The sequence below is a fragment of the Lissotriton helveticus genome, chromosome 5_1 (assembly GCF_964261635.1).
Source record: "Lissotriton helveticus chromosome 5_1, aLisHel1.1, whole genome shotgun sequence".
Classification (NCBI taxonomy): domain Eukaryota; kingdom Metazoa; phylum Chordata; class Amphibia; order Caudata; family Salamandridae; genus Lissotriton; species Lissotriton helveticus.
In genome coordinates, this window is record NC_136065.1 from 1,671,647,685 (window position 1) to 1,671,667,943 (window position 20,259).

At 47.0% G+C, this 20,259-nt stretch overlaps 1 protein-coding gene across 2 annotated transcripts in view; it reads right to left on the reverse strand.

Annotated features, from left to right (window-relative positions):
• Positions 1-20,259, reverse strand: part of ACIN1 (apoptotic chromatin condensation inducer 1) — a 1,432,530-nt gene that overhangs the window by 19,932 nt on the left and 1,392,339 nt on the right. The window contains exon 19 of one of the 2 annotated variants that reach the window (XM_078644895.1): positions 4,143-4,243. In XM_078644895.1, the coding sequence (XP_078501021.1) occupies positions 4,143-4,243 (101 nt within the window). Of the gene's footprint in view, positions 1-4,142; positions 4,247-20,259 lie in introns of both variants that reach the window. The other variant, XM_078644894.1, reaches the window with a different exon arrangement.

The following is a 20,259-nucleotide window of genomic DNA, read 5'->3' on the forward strand; positions in this document are numbered from 1 at the left end:
TCACTAGCACCGCGGAACCCCTCAACAACGCTAGTATACCCCCCCCCCCCGATACCCTGCCTGCTCTCCAGCTCACTACTCCACCACTCACCAACGGCTCTCTCCACCAACACCTTCCCCAATGACCCTCCTGACCTGACTTTATCCACCCTCCAACAAGTCAAAGAGGAAATGTCACAAATCAAAAAAGACGTCCACGCAATCAAAGACCTTCTCTCCTCACAGCCCAGTCTACCTCCCACCACCCAACTACCCTACAAACGACGCACCCTCCCTACATACCCTCGCCCCCGACGACACCAGCAATGGCCTACTATCCCCGCTCGCAATAATTCCCACCGCCCCCGTCGTGTTCTCAACCCCTTGTCGGACCGCGACCTATGCTCTCTCCTACACTCTTATGGCCCAGGTCCGGTAAAAGTCTTTTCCAACTCACACATCCCCATACCCACAATTCTTACTAACCCTCTGAGGCTCCCAACACTCAACAACAGAGGCTCCGTCCCTAACAACCTCAGAAAAGTTCCCCTCACACTAGAAAGCTCGACCACCCTTCTCTCGCCCAAACTCAAATGCATCCTACTAAACTGCAGATCGGCCCAGAGACATGCCTCCGACATCGCGGATCTCATCTCAGATAGGGAGCTGGACCTAGCCATTCTAACGGAAACGTGGCTCACTGAAGCCTCTACCCCGATTATGGACATACTAGTCCCCCCCAACTATCACATCATTAGGCTGGACAGGTCTCCTGGCAAGACGGGCGGGGGAATTGCATGCATTTTTAGGAGCAACCTTTCCGTTACTCAAGTCACCTCCCCCTCCCTTTCCTCCTGTGAACTCCTCTGCCTCGACATCACCAGTGAGGGCAAGCAAGTCTGTGCTTTACATCTCATCTATCACCCGCCTGGTGACAATCTCATATTCACCCAACAATTCATGGACCTGATCACTTCCAACGCCGGTCGGCAGACCACTCAAGTATACCTGGGTGACTTCAATCTCCACTGGACCGATCAGAAAGACACCGTGGTGAATAGTCTCAAAACTTTCCTCAATGCGCTTGACCTCACCCAACTATGCGATAAACCAACACACGACAAAGGCGCGATACTCGACCTCATCATTGCCAAAGAGAACGCTATTCAACTGGAGGCGATTCTACCCTGCGATTGGTCAGATCACCACATTATCACCTTCTTTATCAACGAAAAAGTTAAACCTAACCCTACGCAACCTATCAAATCCAAAACATGGAAAAGGGATTTGAAGAATCTTAACCCCTCCACACTACCTCCCCACATCGGCAACCTCCTCCTTCCCCCTTCAGGTGCCTCAGATGTTCAATCACTGACTGACCACTACCTTGACTCTATGAATACAATAGTCAATGAAGTCGCCCCTCTGCAACTGAAGAGAGTCTCCACCAAAATTTCTAACCCCATGTATGATGACAGGCTCAATGACGAAAGGCGTAATATGCGAATGGCAGAGCGCACCTGGAGATCGGACCCTTCAGCACTGCATATCAAAAAGCTTAAGAACAAGAGAAATGCCTACTTTAGGAAAATAAAGCGCACAAAGTCTGACTTCTTCAGCCGCCAGTTGGACCAAGCGAAGAACAGGCCAAGAAAGCTGTTCGAGCTAATCAAGACCCAAACAAAGGCACAACCCACGCAATCAAACAGCACAACAAATGACACCCCACACTGTGAAGCCTTCTCTGCTTTCTTTAAACTAAAGACTGACAACATAAGAAATGACCTCATCATGGATGTAAGCCGATACCCCAACCACACCAGAAAGGCAGACACTCAACCTAAAAACAAGGCATCCTGGCAGTACTTCGATACCTATTCGGAAGAAGCAATACACAAACTGCTCTGCACCTTGAAGCCCTCTAATCACCTCACAGACCCTCTACCTGCTAATGTTGTAAAAGACTTTATCCCCCTGCTCCTCCCTCTCTGGACCAAGATCATCAACAGCTCTTTACAACAAGGCCACATTCCAGACTCCCTTAAGGTGGGGCAAGTCACGCCTATACTCAAGAAACCTACAGCTGATCCGTCTGACCTAAACAACTATCGGCCCATCACCAATATCCCCACACTGGCCAAACTGCTGGAGAAATGTGTCCAACTCCAACTGACAAAACACATTGATCAATTTGACCTCCTCAACCCTCATCAATCAGGCTTCAGAGCGAAACATAGCACTGAAACAGCTATGACACACATAATTGATGACGCCCTCCAAATTCTGGATCGCAATGAGACCTGCCTCCTCATCCTTCTTGACCTCTCGTCTGCATTTGACACGGTCAAACATGAGAATTTGCTGGAGCTGCTAAGTACTAGAATGGGGTTATCGGGAACTGTTCTCAAGTGGTTTTCGTCATTCCTTCACAACCGGTCTCAGAGGTTCAAGATCGACAATGTGCTATCTACACCTGTGCCTGTAGATCTAGGTGTTCCACAAGGATCCACCCTCTCCCCTACACTGTTCAACCTCGTTACGGAACCGCTCGCCACCTTGCTTCAAGCATCCAATGTACAATTCCATATGTACGCCGATGACACACAACTCTATCTAAAGTTACAATCCCCGGAAGATATCATACATCTGAATTCCACGCTTATTAACACCCAAGCTTGGCTGGCCGATAATCACCTCAAACTAAATGCTCTGAAAACTGAGTTCCTACTCATCTCACCCCCGGCGAAAATCTCCACCACCCAAACCTGGCTCAACAACCTAACAGCACTCAATGTCCAACCTACCATCGTGGACTCGGCGAAATCCCTAGGCATCACACTCGACGCCAAGCTCAACATGCAGCAGCACGTCAGCAAAGCCACAAAAGCAGCTAATTTCCAAATTAACACACTGAGGAAAATTAAACCCTTCCTCCCGGCCAAAGACTTCCAAACTGCTGTACAAGCTTTAGTCATCCCTCGAATAGACTATGGAATTGTGGCCCTCAGCGGTCTCCCGCTATCAACAACAGCACCCTTAAGAGCCTCCCTGAACGCTGCCGCGAGACTCATTACTGGCTCTAGAAAGCATTCGCACATATCCCCAGACCTAAAGTCTCTAAAATGGCTGCCTTTTGAAGCCAGAATACAGCTAAAAATTGCAGTTATGACACACGCGGCCGTGCACCACAAGGCACCTAACTACCTCGCTCAAAAGCTGTCTATATCAGGAGGTCCGAGATCCAATAGGAGCACAAAAAATCTTCTCCTGAAACCTCGTAGATTCCGGAAAGTGAAAACTTACAAGCGCTCCTTCTCAGGGATGGCTCCCCGGATCTGGAATGCGCTCCCTCCTGAAACCAGGCTGATCTCCTCCACTGCACTCTTCAAGAAAGAGGTGAAAACCATCCTTCTGGCCAAGATCTCCTGATCGTTATAGATGTTGGTACAGAGACTCTGCATTGCTTTGTATCACTGCTCACCCTATCCCCTGGCACTATATTCTACTTGTTGGGGGCACTACTACGCTACTCTCTTACTACCGACCAAGATATGATACACGTTGGTTTACTGATCCACCTGTACACCTCTGTAGTGTGCTCAATGACCTGTGCTGTTCCTATATTACTCCCTTACCTGATTGTATATCGATTGGTATTATGTATGTTTTTATTATCCATGTTATTACCATGTTATTGACTATTATACGGTCTCCCATTATCTCTGTTGACTCCTACTGCCCCTTCCCTGTCTTTGTGAAGCGCTCTGATATCTGTAAGGATCCTGTTCGCGCTATATAAAACTTTGAATAAATAAATAAATATGTTTAAGAAAAAGGAATGAGTGGTGGATAGCTTGAGGGTCAAGAATGCTTTAAAAAAATGAACGAGAAACAAAAACAAGCTTGCTGTATTTCATTGGTATAGAAAAATAGGCTGCTCCGACAATGGTCTCTGTTCTTGGACAATGTCAGAGGTTCAAACGTTGATTTTATTTACTCAAATCAGGTTTATTAAAAGAAAACACCTGAAGATGCTCCTTTGGGTAGGTATGAGGTACATTTCCATATTATTGTCTTCTGGGATCCAGGACTTTGGTGGCTATAATCTGTTATAGATTTTTTTAAAACTCTTAATGGAGCACTTCCAGCATTGAAATGCTCACCTGCTCTTGGGTAAGTGGCAGCCAGTATATGCAGGGAGCAGCTTTGGTCTTGCGGAAGAGGTCATCCAGAAGTTTTGCAGGAGGTTCTTCTTGAGTTTTCTCTGCTGGTAGGATAGGAGAATAAAGACCTGACATTAGTAATGTGATAAACGAAGCCAATGTCCAAGCAATTCTACATACACACAACCCTAACAATCCCTTCATCAGAAGTAAGAAGTTTTCTTAAACTACCATTAACGATCATAACAGTTTCTCATTACCGTCAGTCCTAAATTGTCAATTGCGCCACTTTGAAGGGGAAAGGGGGCAAATACCAGTTTGTTAAAGCACAGCTGGTAACTGTAGGTGTACACCCAACAGATTATCTACTACCATATAAAAAAGAAAAGTTATTAGGAACAGGCTACTTAGTCTTCTAACTGGTCAGCAGCTTGCAATGTAGTAACTCCAGCTGCTGCTCAAGCTTCATGTTCTATCCTGCTGGGGTTTGGAATAATGTAACTTATTTTACTTACAAGTTTTTTTTCCTGTTTAAAGAGTTCATAGAATAACTATTGAGTACGCTGGTCAAAATCTGTAATGCAGCAGGACAGCCTCCTTATACATGTCGCCTCCTCATCTGCCATGATAAACTTAATAACCATTCTATTTTCCTATCAGTGGGGAGTCGGGAAGGTCACATGTGAATCTAGGACACGTATACAAATTTTAACAGATAAGTAAAGTTTCTCTGTTTGCAGTGTGTTGCTGTAGATCACATGCAATGCATGGACCAGCACATCCCAGTCAGAGGCCTATTTTTAGCTGGTCAGTAAAGTCCAAGCAATAAATAAAGATGCCTTTAAATTCTGTGTTTATCTTGTTAGATTTGAGGTGCTTCAAAGACAGGTCAAATGTCAGGCTATGGCTTCTGATAAATTGCTGCTTATTCTTTTAACATGAGGACTCTTTTTTTTTTTTACTTTTCCTGCTCTCACTGCAAAGTAAGAAGAGCCTTAAAAGTGAATTGTGACAATTTTGCTGGAGCACAGAGTGTGAAAGGCTGCAGGATGTTCTTTGCAACACAATAAAATGTAAATATCTGTAAATGAACTGTATGCATTCAGCAGTTAGGAAGGCAAAAATAACGCACATTTTATTGCAACTCTGCAGTGTGCTGGAAAGAGATTTAAATGGGATATAATAATGTTTTTTCTTAGTGATGCACAAATGATAAATATTCACAGAAACACGATTTCCACACATCATTTGGATCCAAGTCTGTGCAAATGTAATGGTCATTTCAATGGTAATTGTGCAGTCTGTTAATGACAATGTACTAACACAATGCTTTGGTCACAGTAAACAAAATTGCTGGAGCTATCCCTAGTACCTCACGAGAAGCTACCAACTATCCAAACCTTCTCACTCATAGCAGGGGCAGGGCGAGACATCCCATTATACAGCATGTCAATCTTGCAATCTGGGGCATGAGGTCATAGAGATTGGATACTGTAGTACGGCCGTTACGGTCATTGTCGACATTGCTAAGTTAGCATAAGCTCTGCTGCCATGATGCTGCTTTTGCGCACGTTACTACATGACTATTTTGCAAGACTCTGTTTGTGCCTTTCATATGAGAACTGTTTGCTTCCTGCGTTCTCTGCCTGTTCCTGTTCCTGACCTGTGCAAAGGTCGATAAACAATGCCCCTTGTTATTCTGTTCTGGTCAGTCCCTAGCACTTAGACAAAACATGCTACACAGCTACAGATGCTGAAAACCTGTGCTTTAATATTATGGGATTGCATGTTGGTTTAAGACACACTTGGAGGAGGACCTTTCCAGGGAGAAGAGCTATGCTGTTCCTATGATGTAAAACTACCATCTAGGCACTAAGGTATGGGGTAGACATAGCCCAGAGATCTTCCTTTATATAATAAAACTTCTTCAAGTCAAGGGGAGGGTGGTTAGGTCTTATAGTCCTTTATTCGCTGTCTATATACAATGAATTCCCTTTCAGAGCCTATGGACTTGCTACAATGCTAACTGATTTAGATTTATGTGTTTTGCTGTTGGTGGTGGCTTGTATACTGCATTATAGAGCACGATAAGTTAAAATAAACACTGTAAACTATATCAGTGTCTGAGTATTCTTATTGTGGACAAGTACGAGTGAGTGAGCGAAAGGGTACACCTTGCTACCGCGATTCCTGAGAGTTGGGAGTGTTGTGGGTTGTCTAATCATTTCTAGCTTAGTGATTATGTAGGAGAACGAATGAGACACTATAGCTAGTCGGTTCTTGGATTTTGGGTACTGAGGCAGTAGGCTTAGCAACAATACCTAAACCTACCAAGCAATCAGTATAAGGGTCATCGAAGTCTGAGTTCCCTAACAACGTATGGAATGCGTGGGAGGAGGAAAAGCGTAAGCAAATATCCTTGACCAATTCATTCACAAAGTGTTTCCTTTGGATAATGGGTGTGGGTATCTGGATAGGAAGCTTTGGCAGAGTTTTTAGTAGGTGGCATACAGGTCCAGTGTGAGAGTTCCCCACCGGTTGCAGTATTGTTGCAAGACTGTAGTGTGTATTTCCCACTCGTGAACTTTCTGCTGTGTCCTGCTGAGCAGGTCCGGTATTGAATTTTCCTGCCTCGTTAGGTATTGAATTGCGTTTGCCCACTTCCATATGGACTGCGCTAGATGTGATAGTTGTATGAAATGGGTCACTCGTTTTACAATGTAATACACTGCCGTCACATTGTCTGTTCGTAGAAGGAATTTTATTCCCTGCAAAGTCTGTTAGGAACGCTTTGAGAGCCATATAGATGGCTATAAGCTCCAGCATATTGATGCATTGTTTGTTGTTGTTAGGTACAGTATCCCTGAACCACAATGTCCTTCATATAAGCACCCCACCCCCATGAGTGATGTATTGCTTGTGATTGTCACCTATGGGACTGGGTCCTTGAAGGCTCTTCCCTTCAGTATGTTTGAGGTGTTCCACCACTGCAGTGCTTGATGGACCTTGGGTGAAACCAACACTAGATCTTCCATGTTCTGCCCCACCCCCATCACCCAACTTGTGGCCATTGTGATGCTAAATACTCTTGGAGCGGTCTTATGTGCAGTTGTGCATGTGGGACTATCACTATGTATTATGCCATCATCTAGTAGGCGCATCACTGTTTTGACTGGTAGGTGACGATGCGCATGAAAAAGACTTGATTCTGGAGATTGAGAACCCTTTGCCGAATGCGGTAAGCTGTTCCAGATACTGAAATGCTCCTAGGTATGTTTGTACCTGGAGTAGTTGGAAATGCGATTTTGTTGCACCGACAGCAAAGCCCAATTGGTAAAGTAAGTTGATTTGGTTTTGAGTGTCTATTAGACACTTGATGTTGTTTGGACTCGATCATCCAATTGTCTAGAAAAGGAAAGACATGTTTGTTTTACCTTCGTATTTTTGCTGCTACTACCGCTAAGCATTTTGGGAACACCCTTGTTGTTATCCCCCAAATGGTAGCACCCTGAATTAATAAGGACGTCCAGTTAACACAAACCGTAGGTATTCACAGTGCGCTGGGTGGGTTGGCATGTGAAAGTAAGCGTGCTTCAGGCCTAATTTAGTCATGAAGTTGCTCTCTTGTAGTAGTGGTATTATATCTTGCAATATGACCATATGGAAGTGCTCGGATAGTACATACCAACTGAGTGGTAACACGTCCAGAATAGGCCATAGTGAGCAGTCTTTCTTTGGTATGAGGAAATAAAGAGAGTAGACTCCTTTGCTTTGATGTTTGGGTGGGATTAGGTCTATGGCCCTTTTTAGTAGATAACTACTTCATCGTTTAGCAGATGTTGCGGATTTAACCTCTGGATATTTGGTAGTTGGTGAGTTAGTTCTAGGCAATATCCCTGCCTGATTATTTGTAGTACCAATTGGTCTAATGAGATGTTTTGCCACAACTGGTGGAATTGGTGTAGCCTTCCCCCAGCTTGGTAGAAAGAAGGTGGCCATGTTGGGGGTACTCCAACGTCGGTCCATTTTGTAGCCTCCACAATAGAGTCCACGCCTTTTGCTGTACCTCATCCTAGTACCACCAAAAGGTCTGTTGCTTTTGAGTTATTGTCTGTAAAGCACCCATGGATTTCGCTGTGTCGGTATCAAACTTTATTTTCTCTAGCTGTGTACATAGCAGGCCCAAAGAGGTTTCCCTATGGGACATTAAAAATGTACTGCTGCACCTCAGGTTTGAACCCGAATATGCGAAGCATGATTAATATATTGGTGCCCCTGCAGCAGTGTCAGCTCCTTCCAATACACATTTGATTATTGCATTTGATCTGCCTTCTCACTTACCAGGCCTTCCCTTAGTTTTCTATATTGATCTGGGCGATGAGGCATCAGACCTTGCATCTCATCCCAGATAACTCTATTGTATCAGGAGAGTAGGACAACTGAATTTAAGATCTTCCAGTGGTTTGCTTGCCCTGCCGCTACTCTTGTAAATCGAATGGGAGAGAGGAAAGGGTTGCTGTAGGGGCTAGTTCACTTCCCCTAAATAGTACAATGGATATCAAGAAGAACTAGCCCATACTTTAGAAGCTAATGTCCATGTGTGGGAAAATTAGTTTTTTATGAAAACCCACACCCACCAACCTAGTTGGTGGCATGCTTTATCATCGGGTCCCACCCAAGGTGCCGAGTGCACCTCAGGTGTGCTTCAACGCCCGATTAACAGCGGAGCTGGTTTTTAGTGTGGTAGGTGCAGAGTGGTGAAGTTTAAAAACTGTCTATTGGGTCCCTTTTGACTAAAGGTCATATTTTAATTGTGGGCCCTATGGCAGTATTAAAACAAAAGGGGCGGAGATGTGTAGAGATTAAATTAGGTCTCCAATATCCTATAATAGAAGGTCAGATCTACATGTTTCAACCAGGCAGCAACCTTTGCTGGCTTTCTTCAGGACCTATGTGCTAGTGTTTAAGTGAATGGACGTGATGGTCAGGTGTGGTTTTTGTGACAAATGGTGATGGCGCACATGCTAAGGTGCGGTGATGAGAGAGGTTGTGTCCTCCTAAGGTTGCTTAAAACCTGTTCGAGAGAAAGAAACAGACAAAACGTACATACACATGAACATATAGTAAAAGATACTTCTGGTATTCGCACAAAATTGTTGTCACATTTTAGGCGCTGTGTCCTGTATCTCTCCCTCTTCTTCCTCTTGTGGAGAGGGCAAGAGTGTTTGTGGTGACTGGGGGTGCTGAAAGTCGTTGGGCTTGTGGCCCTGTGTTCTTGTGGCACTATTTTTGGTGGAGGCTGTGGCAAAGATTGATTCTGAGCCTGTCTCTTGGGATTTTCTTTACACGTTTTTCCTGCATAAATTGTTTCAGTTCTTCAAAGACAATGTCTTGCTCTTTGCGTGCAAGTCTTTAGTTACTTAGGAGCTAGTGTGTCCCTTGAGTGGTTTTGGAACCCCAGGAAGTGAGACTTTGCTTCTGGCCAGAAGAGTGCCCATGTTTTTTAGTCCTCAGAACCTAGGACTTTTGATACCGAGGCACTGGAGCCCGAGCAATTCTTCTTCTGATTTTCTTGGGGTCCCCTCTAATATTTTTTTCCTTTGAGCGGCAATGAAGTTTCTCTGTGCACTACAGCCAAGCCATGTGCACACGCACATCCCTCGTGTTGCTTGCCCACCTGCGCTCATCCCGAAGATATATATATATAATTTTAAATTAAGTTTAGTTATTTTTCTTATTTACCCCCCCAACACACCTCATTTTTTTAATGTTTCCCTCGCATACTGTGAGAAAGTGGCTCTATATATACTGGACTAGAATGAAGTACAGTGTGTATAGAGTCCACCAACCCCAGAGGTATAACAGAGGTTAAAGTCAGAACTGACCCTACTCTCCAAAGTGGTAGCTTGGTCAAGCAGTAAGGCAGTACCAGAGGACAGTGTAAAGCATTTGTTGTACACATTCAGTCAGCAAAAGGTTTCACACACGCAAGGACTGAACTCCAGGTCAATTGTTTTTATATCCACAGATATAGGTGTTTTATTTTTAGAACCAACAGTTATAAAAATATACTTTTCTTGTTATGAGTTCTCTCATGCAATTACTTTGCAAAGGAGCAATAAAGTTTGTGCACACAATTAATACAGTATTGACAGTAAGCAACACAATCATAAAATACACTATAGCATTGAGCTCAATGGGTTTTCCACATGCAAGTACAGTTGATTACTATATAGATTACTTTAGTAGTCCCAGGACTAGGTCTTAGATTCAGTCCTGGGGTCGAAGCTGAAACCAGATTAGCAAAAACGTTTTAGTTACTGTAGTGACTTTTCATGAATATAAAGCTGTTTTAAAAGTTCCCACTTAGAAACTTTTCAATGGAAATCTGACAATGTTCTTCAATGGGAGAAAATTCAGGTAAAGTACGATCGTGTTACTTTTGTAACCCAGCACTGGTCTCTTAGGGCCAGCACTGGGGTCTTAACTCAAAACCGGTAGGTAATTGCGTTTCAGTATTTCGTGTGATTTTTAAAGAATATTTAAAGTTTTCAAAAGTAGACACTTAGAAGAAATTTCATAGAAATACAGACAATGGGTTCCTATGGAGAAAATACAGATTACTAGTAACCCCTCTAGGGATTACTTTTGCGGTTCAGTACTGGGCTGAAATGTACAGTACTGGCTTCTCCCCTGATCACAGGTGAGTACTTCGGAATTCGGACTTTGGTTGATTTTATGTGAATATTTTCAGATTTCAAAACTTCACAATTAGAAAATTTCCGTGTCAAAATGAGTCAATGTTATCCAATGGCAGGTAACGAATAGTTTCTTACCTGTTGGTGTAGTTTTGCAGCTTGAAGATCTTTCTGGATTCACTATGCTGTGCATTATTCCGCGGTCTTGTGGTTGGGTCCGGATTTGTAGTCTTTTCTTTTTTTTTGTAGCCCAGGTGGGCGTCGACGTCCCACCTTTTGGTGTATTTCCGGTGACGTCGGCACGCTTCCTGCGGAAGCTCCCACTCTTGGGCGCCATCTTCGGATTCTTTTTTTCGCGTGTTCGTTTTGTTACCGAAGTTATGGCAATATTCTACTTAAGTGATTTCACCGCTTTAACCTTTAAGGTTTCTTTTTCCAAGTATTTGTCCTTGTTTCAACCACCTTTTCTCTCCAGCCTCATCTTTCTGGCAGAGGTGGTTGGGTTCGCTAGTGAATCCAGAAAGATCTTCAAGCTGCAAAACTACACCGACAGGTAAGAAACCATTTGTTTTGCAGCGTGAATCTTTCTGGATTCTCTATGCTGTGCATAGACTTTGTAGCGGTTTCTCATGTTTGTGGCGGCTGGGTGGAAGATGAGCGTTGGTTATTGAATATGTGTTGAAGCACCCTTTGTCCGACTTTTGCTTCCTTGTCCATCTGTATAGCCACACAGTAGTGCTTCGTGAACATGTGCACTGAAGCCCATGTTGCCGCCAGGCATATGTCCTGAATGGGTGTGTTAGCTAGGAAAGCTATTGTAGCTCCCTTTTTCCTGGTAGAGTGGGCACGTGTCCCCTCTGCTAGTTCCTGTCCTGCCCGCTTGTGGCAGAACTGTATTGTTTGGGCGATCCATCGCGCAATTGTTCCTTTAGTTACTGGTTTCCCCATGAAACTGTTAGCGAAGGACACAAAGAATTGCTTTGTTTTTCGGTGTTCCTTCGTTCTCTCAATGTAGTGCATGACTGCCCTTCTGGCGTCCAGAGTGTGCAGTGCTCTTTCAGCTCTTGTTGCCGGTTTTTGGAAGAAACTCGGTATCTGTATAGTCTGGTTCATGTGGAACCTTGACACCCCCTTTGGCATGAAGTGTGGGTCCGTTCTCATCACCACCCTATCGTTGTGTATCTGTATGTAGGGTTCTTGTAGCGTTAGTGCCTGCAGTTCGCTCACTCTGCGCAGTGAAGTGATTGCTACCAGGAAAGCAGTTTTCATGGTCAGCATTTCTAGGGAGGCCTTGTGAATTGGCTCGAAAGGTTCCTTCATGAGTTCCGTTAGGACTAGGTTAAGGTTCCATGCAGGTGGTGGCACCCTCTTTGGTGGTGCGATCCTCTTTGCTCCCTCCAGGAATCTTTTAACAACTTGTGATGTGAAGAAACTCTTGCACGTTTCTCCTCTTGGGTAAGCGACTATCGCTGCCAAGTGAACCCTCAGTGAGGATGAGCTTAGATTTTTGTCGAGCAGGTGCGTGAGGTACTTTAGCACTGTCGAGTCCTTCTGCATCTTATTGTGTAGCTTTTCCCTCCTGCACCAGTGTAAATCTCTTCCATTTCACTACATAGCACTTCCATGTGCTGGGTCTTCGTGCCTCCCGAAGTACCCTTAGGGTGCTTTCTGGCAGTTTCAAATGCGCAAACTCTATGTCCTCAAGAGCCACGCTACGAGGCTCATGCTCTCTGGCTCAGGGTGCAGCACTTCTCCGTTTTGCATGGAGAGTAGGTCTTTCCTTCTCCAGAATTTGTGGGGTGCACTCTGTGTCATCTCCATGATCTGCGAGTACCATGTCTGCCTGGCCCACTGCGGTGCGACCAGTATCAGGGTCATGTTGCTCGCTCTGCACTTGCTGAGTACCTTGTGCATCAGCGGTATCGGGGGAAAAGCGTAGGCAAATGTCCTGGACTAGGCTGTCCTTAGGGCATTCCCCAGGGAGCCCTCCCCGGGCTGCCTGAATGCGAAGTTTCGTCATTTTGCATTCTGGCGTGTTGCAAATAGGTCTACCGACAGTGTCTCCCACCTGTCGAAGAGCCTTCTCGTTTCTTGTGCATTGAGTTCCCACTCGTGGGATGCCGATGTCTGTCTACTGAGCCAGTCTGCTTCTACATTGTCCTTCCCTGGCAGATGTATGGCTAGCAGGTCTATCTTGCGTGGGATGGCCCATCTCTATATCTCCTGCGCTAGCTTCGAAAGCGGGGCTGATTGTGTCCCGGCCTGCTTGTTGATGTAAAACATCGTTGTTGTGTTGTCTGTCTGGATCAACACCCTCTGGTTGTACAGTTTTGTCTGGAAGGCCTTTATGGCTAGGAAAACTGTCTTCAACTCCAGGTAATTGAGGTGTCTGACCGCATCTGCTGGTGTCCACAGGCCTCTTACTTTGAGTTCCTTCATGTGAGCGCCCCATCCCTTCTGGGATGCGTCTGTGGTGATGGTCACTGTTGGCGTTGGTGGGGTCACAGGCTTCCCCCTTGTTATGTTCCCCATGTTCCACCATTCCATCTCTTTCTGCACTGCGTGCGTTACAACCACTAGATCCTCCCAACGACCTGTAGCTTGTGACCATTGCTCCTGTAGCCATTCCTGTAAAGGTCTCATGTGGAGCCGTGCGTTTGGCATTAGGTGTATGCATGATGCCATCATGCCCATGATTTTGCTCGCTGTCCTCACTGTCCGAGCTTGCCCCTTCCGGTAGAGCTGCGTCTCCCTCAAGAGCGCTCTCGTTCTCTTCTCGCTGGGGAACACCTTGCTCTGTAAGGTGTCGATCTGTGCTCCCAGGAAGATTTTTATTTGTTCTGGTTCCAAGGAGGATTTTCCCCAGTGGATGGAGAATCCTAGGTTCATCAGTGTGCTGGTCACTCTCTGTGCGTGCTGCTTGCACATTTTGTATGAGCTTGCTTTGATCAGCCAGTCGTCCAGGTAGGGGAACACGTGTATCCCTTCCCTTCGTAGGTGTGCTGCGACTGTTGCGCGGCACTTTGTGAAAACCCTTGGTGCCGATTTGAGTCCGAACGCCAGGGTTGTGAACTGGTAGTGGTCTTATCCGATGATGAATCTGAGGAGGTGCTTGTGGCCCGTTCATTGGGATGTGTAGGTAGGCATCTTGTAGGTCTATGGTGACCATGAAGTCCCCGCCTTGCAATTGAGGAAGTACCTCCTGTAGGGAGGTCATCTTGAACTTTTGCATTCTTACGAACTTGTTTAAGAATCTTAGGTCCAGGATGGGTGTCATAGTTTCGTCCACCTTTGGTACCAGGAAGTATGTGGAGTATACGCCCCTGTTCCTTTCCCTGTAAGGTACTGGTTCTATGGCTTGTTTTTGCAGGAGCTCCCTTGCTTCTTCTCGAAGGAGCTCTAGGTCTTTCCTTGCTAGTGGCCTTCTTTTTGGCTTTCTGACCGTTGGCTTTCCTTCCAACTCTATGCAGTACCCATACTGTATGATGTTGAGTACCCATTTGTCTGATGTTATACTCTTCCACTCCCTGAAGAAGTGTTTCAGTCTTCCTCCCACTGGTCTTACATGTACGCAGGTGTTTAATTCGCGTAACTCCTGTCTGGTGTGTTTGTGCTCCACCCTGGGAGTTTTTGCTCGGGTGGGCACATGGAGCTTTATTGAGTCACTTAGAGGCTGGTTGCTGTCCCCCTCTCTTATTCTGTCCACGTCCATTCCCTCTCCAGCAAAAGGACTGGCCTCTTGGTTGGTACTGCCAGGACTGTTTTTGCTGCCCCTGCTGTGTCTGGGAGTCTTCTTGGTGGGCTTGTTGGAACGCCTGGTGTGATGTTCCTGGCTAGTTTCCTCCCCTCCCGTTAGGTCTTCGTGACGGGGTGCCCCTTTTAGTACCTCAGAACTGCAATGCCCCCATGGATCTTGCAGTCTCGTTATCCTTCGTCAGTTGGCTGAGTTTCTCGTCAACTGGGGCCCCGAACAACGTTTCTCCGTTGAACAGTGTGATGAGGATGCTGTGCTGCACTTCTGGCTTGTAGCCCGAAATTCTGAGCCAGACCGGCCTTCTTTCCGTGATGCCCATCATCATGAGCCTGCTGGAGGTGTCTGCTCCGTCCAGGGCAGTTTTTAGGAAAGAATTGGCTACATTCTTCCCTTCTTCGACAAGGTTTTCAGCTCTTTTCTTGAATTCCTGTGGCATGTTCTTTATTAACTGGCCCAGCTCTTCCAGGATCTGGTATTGGTGCTTGTTGAGCAGTGCATTGGAATTCGCCAGGCGCCAGTGCATTGCGGCATTCCGTTCAATTCTTCTCCCCACCAGGTCCATCCTCTTGCTTTCTTTGTCTGGAGGTGGCCCAGAAGTAGTAGGCACATTGGACCTCTTTCTTGCCGTGGCTGCGATGATGGAGTCTGCTGAGACCGATCCCTGAATGTAGGGTGGGTCCTTGGAGGAATGTTTATACTTTTTCTCCGTCCTGGGAGTGACGGCTTTGCATGTAGCGGGTTCTTTGAAAGCATCTTTCGCCTGTGCCATGACACTGTCGAGCATGGGCAGGAACTGGCTCCTTGTTTGTGTAGGGAGCAGTGTCTCGAGAAGGAAGTCTGCTTTCTGCTTCTCTTCGTCGAGTTTTACTTTGAAAACTGCAGCTGCATTCCTGATGACTGTGTTGTAGACTCCGATGTCATCCGGTGGCGAGGGCCTCGAGGGATAAGTGTCGACGGCGTCTTCTAGGGTCTCGGTGTCGATGTCATGCCAATCTGTTTCCTGAGTCTCCAAGGATGCAGACCCGAGGAGCGTCCTGCGGTGGTCGTCTCCTTCATCCTTGTAGTAGGAGGCCTCCTCCTTTTCTTGGTCGTCGAAGGTCTCGACGCCCACCGACTGTCCTTCGACGTCGTAGTCCTCCTCCTCAGTTTCCTCGACCACCTGTATCCTAGGTTTCGTCGGGATTGTGTATTCCTTCATCCTGGCGTCGAAATCTTTTTTCCGCTGCAGGATGTTTTCCATCTCGGCCTCGAGCCGTCTTTTATTTTTCTCCATTTCGGCCGCGTGGTCTGCGTCGAATGGTTCGGCTGCTCTTTTCGGCGGACAGGTCGGCGCCGAGCCGACTTTCGGCGTCGAAGGTTTCGGTGCCGCTCGGGTCCTTCGTTGGGGCCGAAGTGCTCTTCGTGTCTTTTTCCCTCGGCGTCGAACGCTCGTTTTCGGGGGCGATTTTCGACGTCTTCTGCTGTTCTCCAGCTCTCGGCGCCTGGGAGTCCTTCTCTGAGGATTCCGCTGTGCCTTGGTGTAGCCGCGGACGTCGAAGTTTTCAGCGTCGACGCTTTTGAGGTTTTGCCCTCAAATTTTTTTTCGAAACTATGGGTCTCTCGGTGCATTACCTTAGGGGCCGTAGAGTCTCCTACCTTCTTTATAGTAATATTGGTCTCTACGACCGTGTAGCCGTCGTGTTCGGCGGCGGCATTGTCCTCCTCGTCTGATGATAGCCCCAGGTCTCGAACGGACGGTGGCTCTCCCCTGCCCTGCATGGTGGCGTTGGCTATCCTCTGTCTCTCTCTCACTCGAAGGGTCTTCGGCGTGAAGGCGGAGCAGGCGTTGCAGGCCTCGCTCTCGTGGTCGACCGGTAAGCAAAGGTTGCAGACCGGGTGCTGGTCCTTCTGAGCGTAATTGCGGTGGCAGTTACGGCAGAATTTGAAAGGAGTGTTGTCCATCTCATGAATTCAGGGGGCCCCCTGATCTTGCATTCTCCGATGGACGTCGAAGTTCTTGAAGATCTTGAAGTTCTTCTCCTTCGTCGTCCTCTTCGATGGTGTAGTCTCCTGTAGTCTTCTCAATCTCTTTTCTTGCAAAAGGTGCTTATTTTTCTTCTTCTTTCTCCAAAAATGTCTGGAGCCCTTTTGGGAACGATCCAGACCCAACCGCGGAAAAAAGAATCTGAAGATGGCACCCAAGAGTGGGAGCATCTGCAGGAAGCGTGCCGATGTCACTGGAAATACACCAAAAGGTGGGACGTCGTTGCCCACCTGGGCTACAAAAAAAACAAAAAAGAAAAGACTACGAATACGGACCCAACCACAAGACAGCGGAATAATGCACAGCCTAGTGAATCCAGAAAGATTCACGCTGCAAAAGTAAATTACCGGTTTCCAGGCGAGTACTTGGTTGAAGTTAAGGTTCTGGGCTTAGACTCAGGGGTCCCCCAAGGTCAGGTAACAAATAGTTTTCTTACCTGTCGGTGTAGTTTTGCAGCTTGAAGATCTTTCTGGATTCACTATGCTGTGCATTATTCCGCGGTCTTGTGGTTGGGTCCGGATTCGTAGTATTTTCTTTGTTTTTTTTTTGTGTTTTTTTTTCTTAGCCCAGGTGGGCGTCGGCGTCACACCCCCTTGGGTGTATTTCCGGGGACGTCGGCATGCTTCCTGCGGAAGCTCCCACTCTTGGGCGCCATCTTCGGGTTCTTTTTTTCCGTGTTTCTTTCGTTTCCAAAGTAATGGCAATGTTCTATTTAGTTGGTATTTTACCGCTTTGTACTTTTAAAGTCCTTTCTTTAGTTAACCACCTCTTCTCTCTCCAGTCTCATCTTTCTGGCGGAGGTGGGTGGGTTCGCTAGTGAATCCAGAAAGATCTTCAAGCTGCAAAACTACACCGACAGGTAAGAAAACTATTCGTTTTGCAGCGTGAATCTTTCTGGATTCACTATGCTGTGCATAGATTTTGTAGCGGTTTCTCATTTCCGTGGCGGCTGGGTGGAAGATGAGCGTTGGGTGTTGAATATGTGCTGTAGCACCTTCTGTCCAACTTGAGCTTCCTTGTTCATTTGTAGGTCCACACAGTAGTGCTTCGTGAACGTGTGCACCGAAGCCCATGTTGCCGCCAGGCATATGTCCTCTATGGGTGTGTTAGCCAGGAAGGCTATTGTAGCGCCCTTCTTCCTGGTGGAGTGGGCACGTGTCCCCTCTGCCAGTTCTTGTCCTGCACGCTTGTGGCAGAGTTGAATTGTCTGTGCGATCCATAGTGCAATGGTCTTTTTGGTTACAGCTTTCCCCATGAAGCTGTTTGCGAATGACACAAAAAACTGTTTTGTTTTCCTGTGTCCCTTTGTCCTTTCAATGTAGTGCATGACTGCCCTTCTGGCGTCCAGGGTGTGCAGAGCTCGCTCTGCGCTGGTTGTTGGTTTTTAGAAAAAACTTGGTATCTGTATAGACTGGTTCATGTGAAATTTGGATACCACCTTCGGCATGAAGTGTGGGTCAGTCCTCATCACAACTCTATCATTGTGTATTTGTATGTAGGGTTCTTGTAGCGTCAGCGCTTGAAGCTCGCTTACTCTGCGTAAGGACGGTATTGCAACCAGGAAAGGCTGTTTTCATAGTTAGCATCTTTAGGGAGGCCCTGTGAAGTGGTTCAAAGGGCTCTTGCATGAGTTCCGTTAGGACTGTGTTCAAGTTCCATGCAGGTGGCGGCACCCGCTTGGGTGGTGCGATCCTTTTTGCTCCTTCTAAGAATCTCTTCACCACCTGTGATGTGAAGAAGCTCCTGCACGTTTCTCCCCTTGTGTAGGCGACTATCGCTGCCAAGTGAACTCTTAAAGAGGATGAGCTAAGGTTCTTCTCCAGCAAGTGCGTCATGTACCTTAGCACTGTGGAGTCCCTCTTCATTTTATTGTGGAGTCTTTCCTGTCTGCACCATATTGTGAATCTTTTCCATTTCGCAATGTAGCACTTCCGAGTGCTGGGCCTTCGTGCCTCCCGAAGTACCCTCAGGGTGCTTTCTGGTAGTCTCAAATGTGCGAACTCTATGTCCTCAGGAGCCAAGCTACTAGGCTCATGCTTTCTGGCTCTGGATGTAGTACCTCTCCGTTCTGCATGGAGAGTAGGTCTTTCCTCCTGCTGAATCTGTGGGGTGCACTCTGTGTCATCTCCATGATCTGCGAGTACCATGTCTGCCTCGCCCACTGTGGTGCGACCAGTATCAGTGTCATGTTGCTCGCTCTTCACTTGCTCAGCACTCTGTGCATCAGTGGTATGGGGGAAAGGCGTAAGCAAATGTCCTTGACCAATCTATCCATAGGGCATTCCCCAGTGACCCCTCCTCGGGCTGCCTGGATGCGAAGTTTTGGCATTTTGCATTCTGGCGTGTGGCAAACAGGTCCACCGATAGTGTCCCCCACCTGTCGAACAGGTACCTTGTCTCCTGAGCATTGAGCTCCTACTCGTGGGATGCCGATGTCTGCCTGCTGAGCCAATCGGCTTGTATGTTGTCCTTCCCTGGTAGGTGTATGGCTAGCAGGTCTATCTTGAGAGGGATGGCCCATCTCCATATCTCCTGCGCCAGCGTTGAAAGCGGGGCTGACTGTGTGCCCCCTTGCTTGTTGATGTAGAACATCGCAGTGGTGTTGTCTGTTTGTATCAACACCTTGTGTTTGTACAGTCTTGTTTGAAAGGCTTTCAGTGCAAGGAAGATTGTCTTCAGTTCTAGGTAATTGATGTGCTTTGCCGCATCTGTTGGCGTCCACAGTCCCCTCACCTTGAGCTCCTCCATGTGAGCGCCCCATCCCTTCAGGGATGCGTCTGTGGTGATGGTCACTGTTGGCGTTGGGGGCGTTAGATGCTTTCCCCTTGTTATGTTCTCCATGGTCCACCATGCCATCGCCTTCTGCACTGCGTGCGTTACAACCACTAGATCCTCCCAACCGCCTGTAGCTTGTGACCATTGCTCCTGTAGCCATTCTTGAATGGGTCTCATGTGGAGCCGTACATTTGGTACCAGGTGGATGCATGATGCCATCATGCCCATGATCTTGCTCGCAGTCCTCACTGTCCGAGCTTGTCCCTTCCGGTAGAGGCGAGTTTCTTTCACCAGCGCCCTCGCCCTCTTCTCGCTGGGGAACACCTTGCACTGTAAGGTGTTGATCTGTGCTCCCAGGAAGATCTTGACCTGTTACGGCTCCATTGATGATTTCTTCCAATGGATGGAGAACCCCAGGCTTATGAGCGTGCTCGTCACTGTATGTGCGTGCTGCTTGCATTTCTGGTATGAGTTTGCTTTCACCAGCCAGTCGTCCAGGTAAGGGTATACGTGTATTCCTTGCCTTCGTAGGTGCGCTGCGACTGCCGCGAGGCACTTTGTGAAGACCCTTGGTGCTGATTTTAGTCCGAAGGCCAGTGTCGTGAACTGGTAGTGGCTTTCTCCAATGGTGAACCTGAGCATGTGTTTGTGCTTTCTGTTCATTGGGATGTGCAGGTAGGCGTCTTTGAGGTCTATTGTGACCATGAAGTCCCCGGTCTGCAATTGTGGGAGCACCTCTTGCAGGGAGGTCATTTTGAATTTTTGCGTTCTTATGAATTTGTTCAGGAACCGTAAGTCCAGAATGGGTCTCATTGTCTCGTCTACCTGTGGTACCAGGAAGTACGTTGAGTATATTCCTGCGTTTCT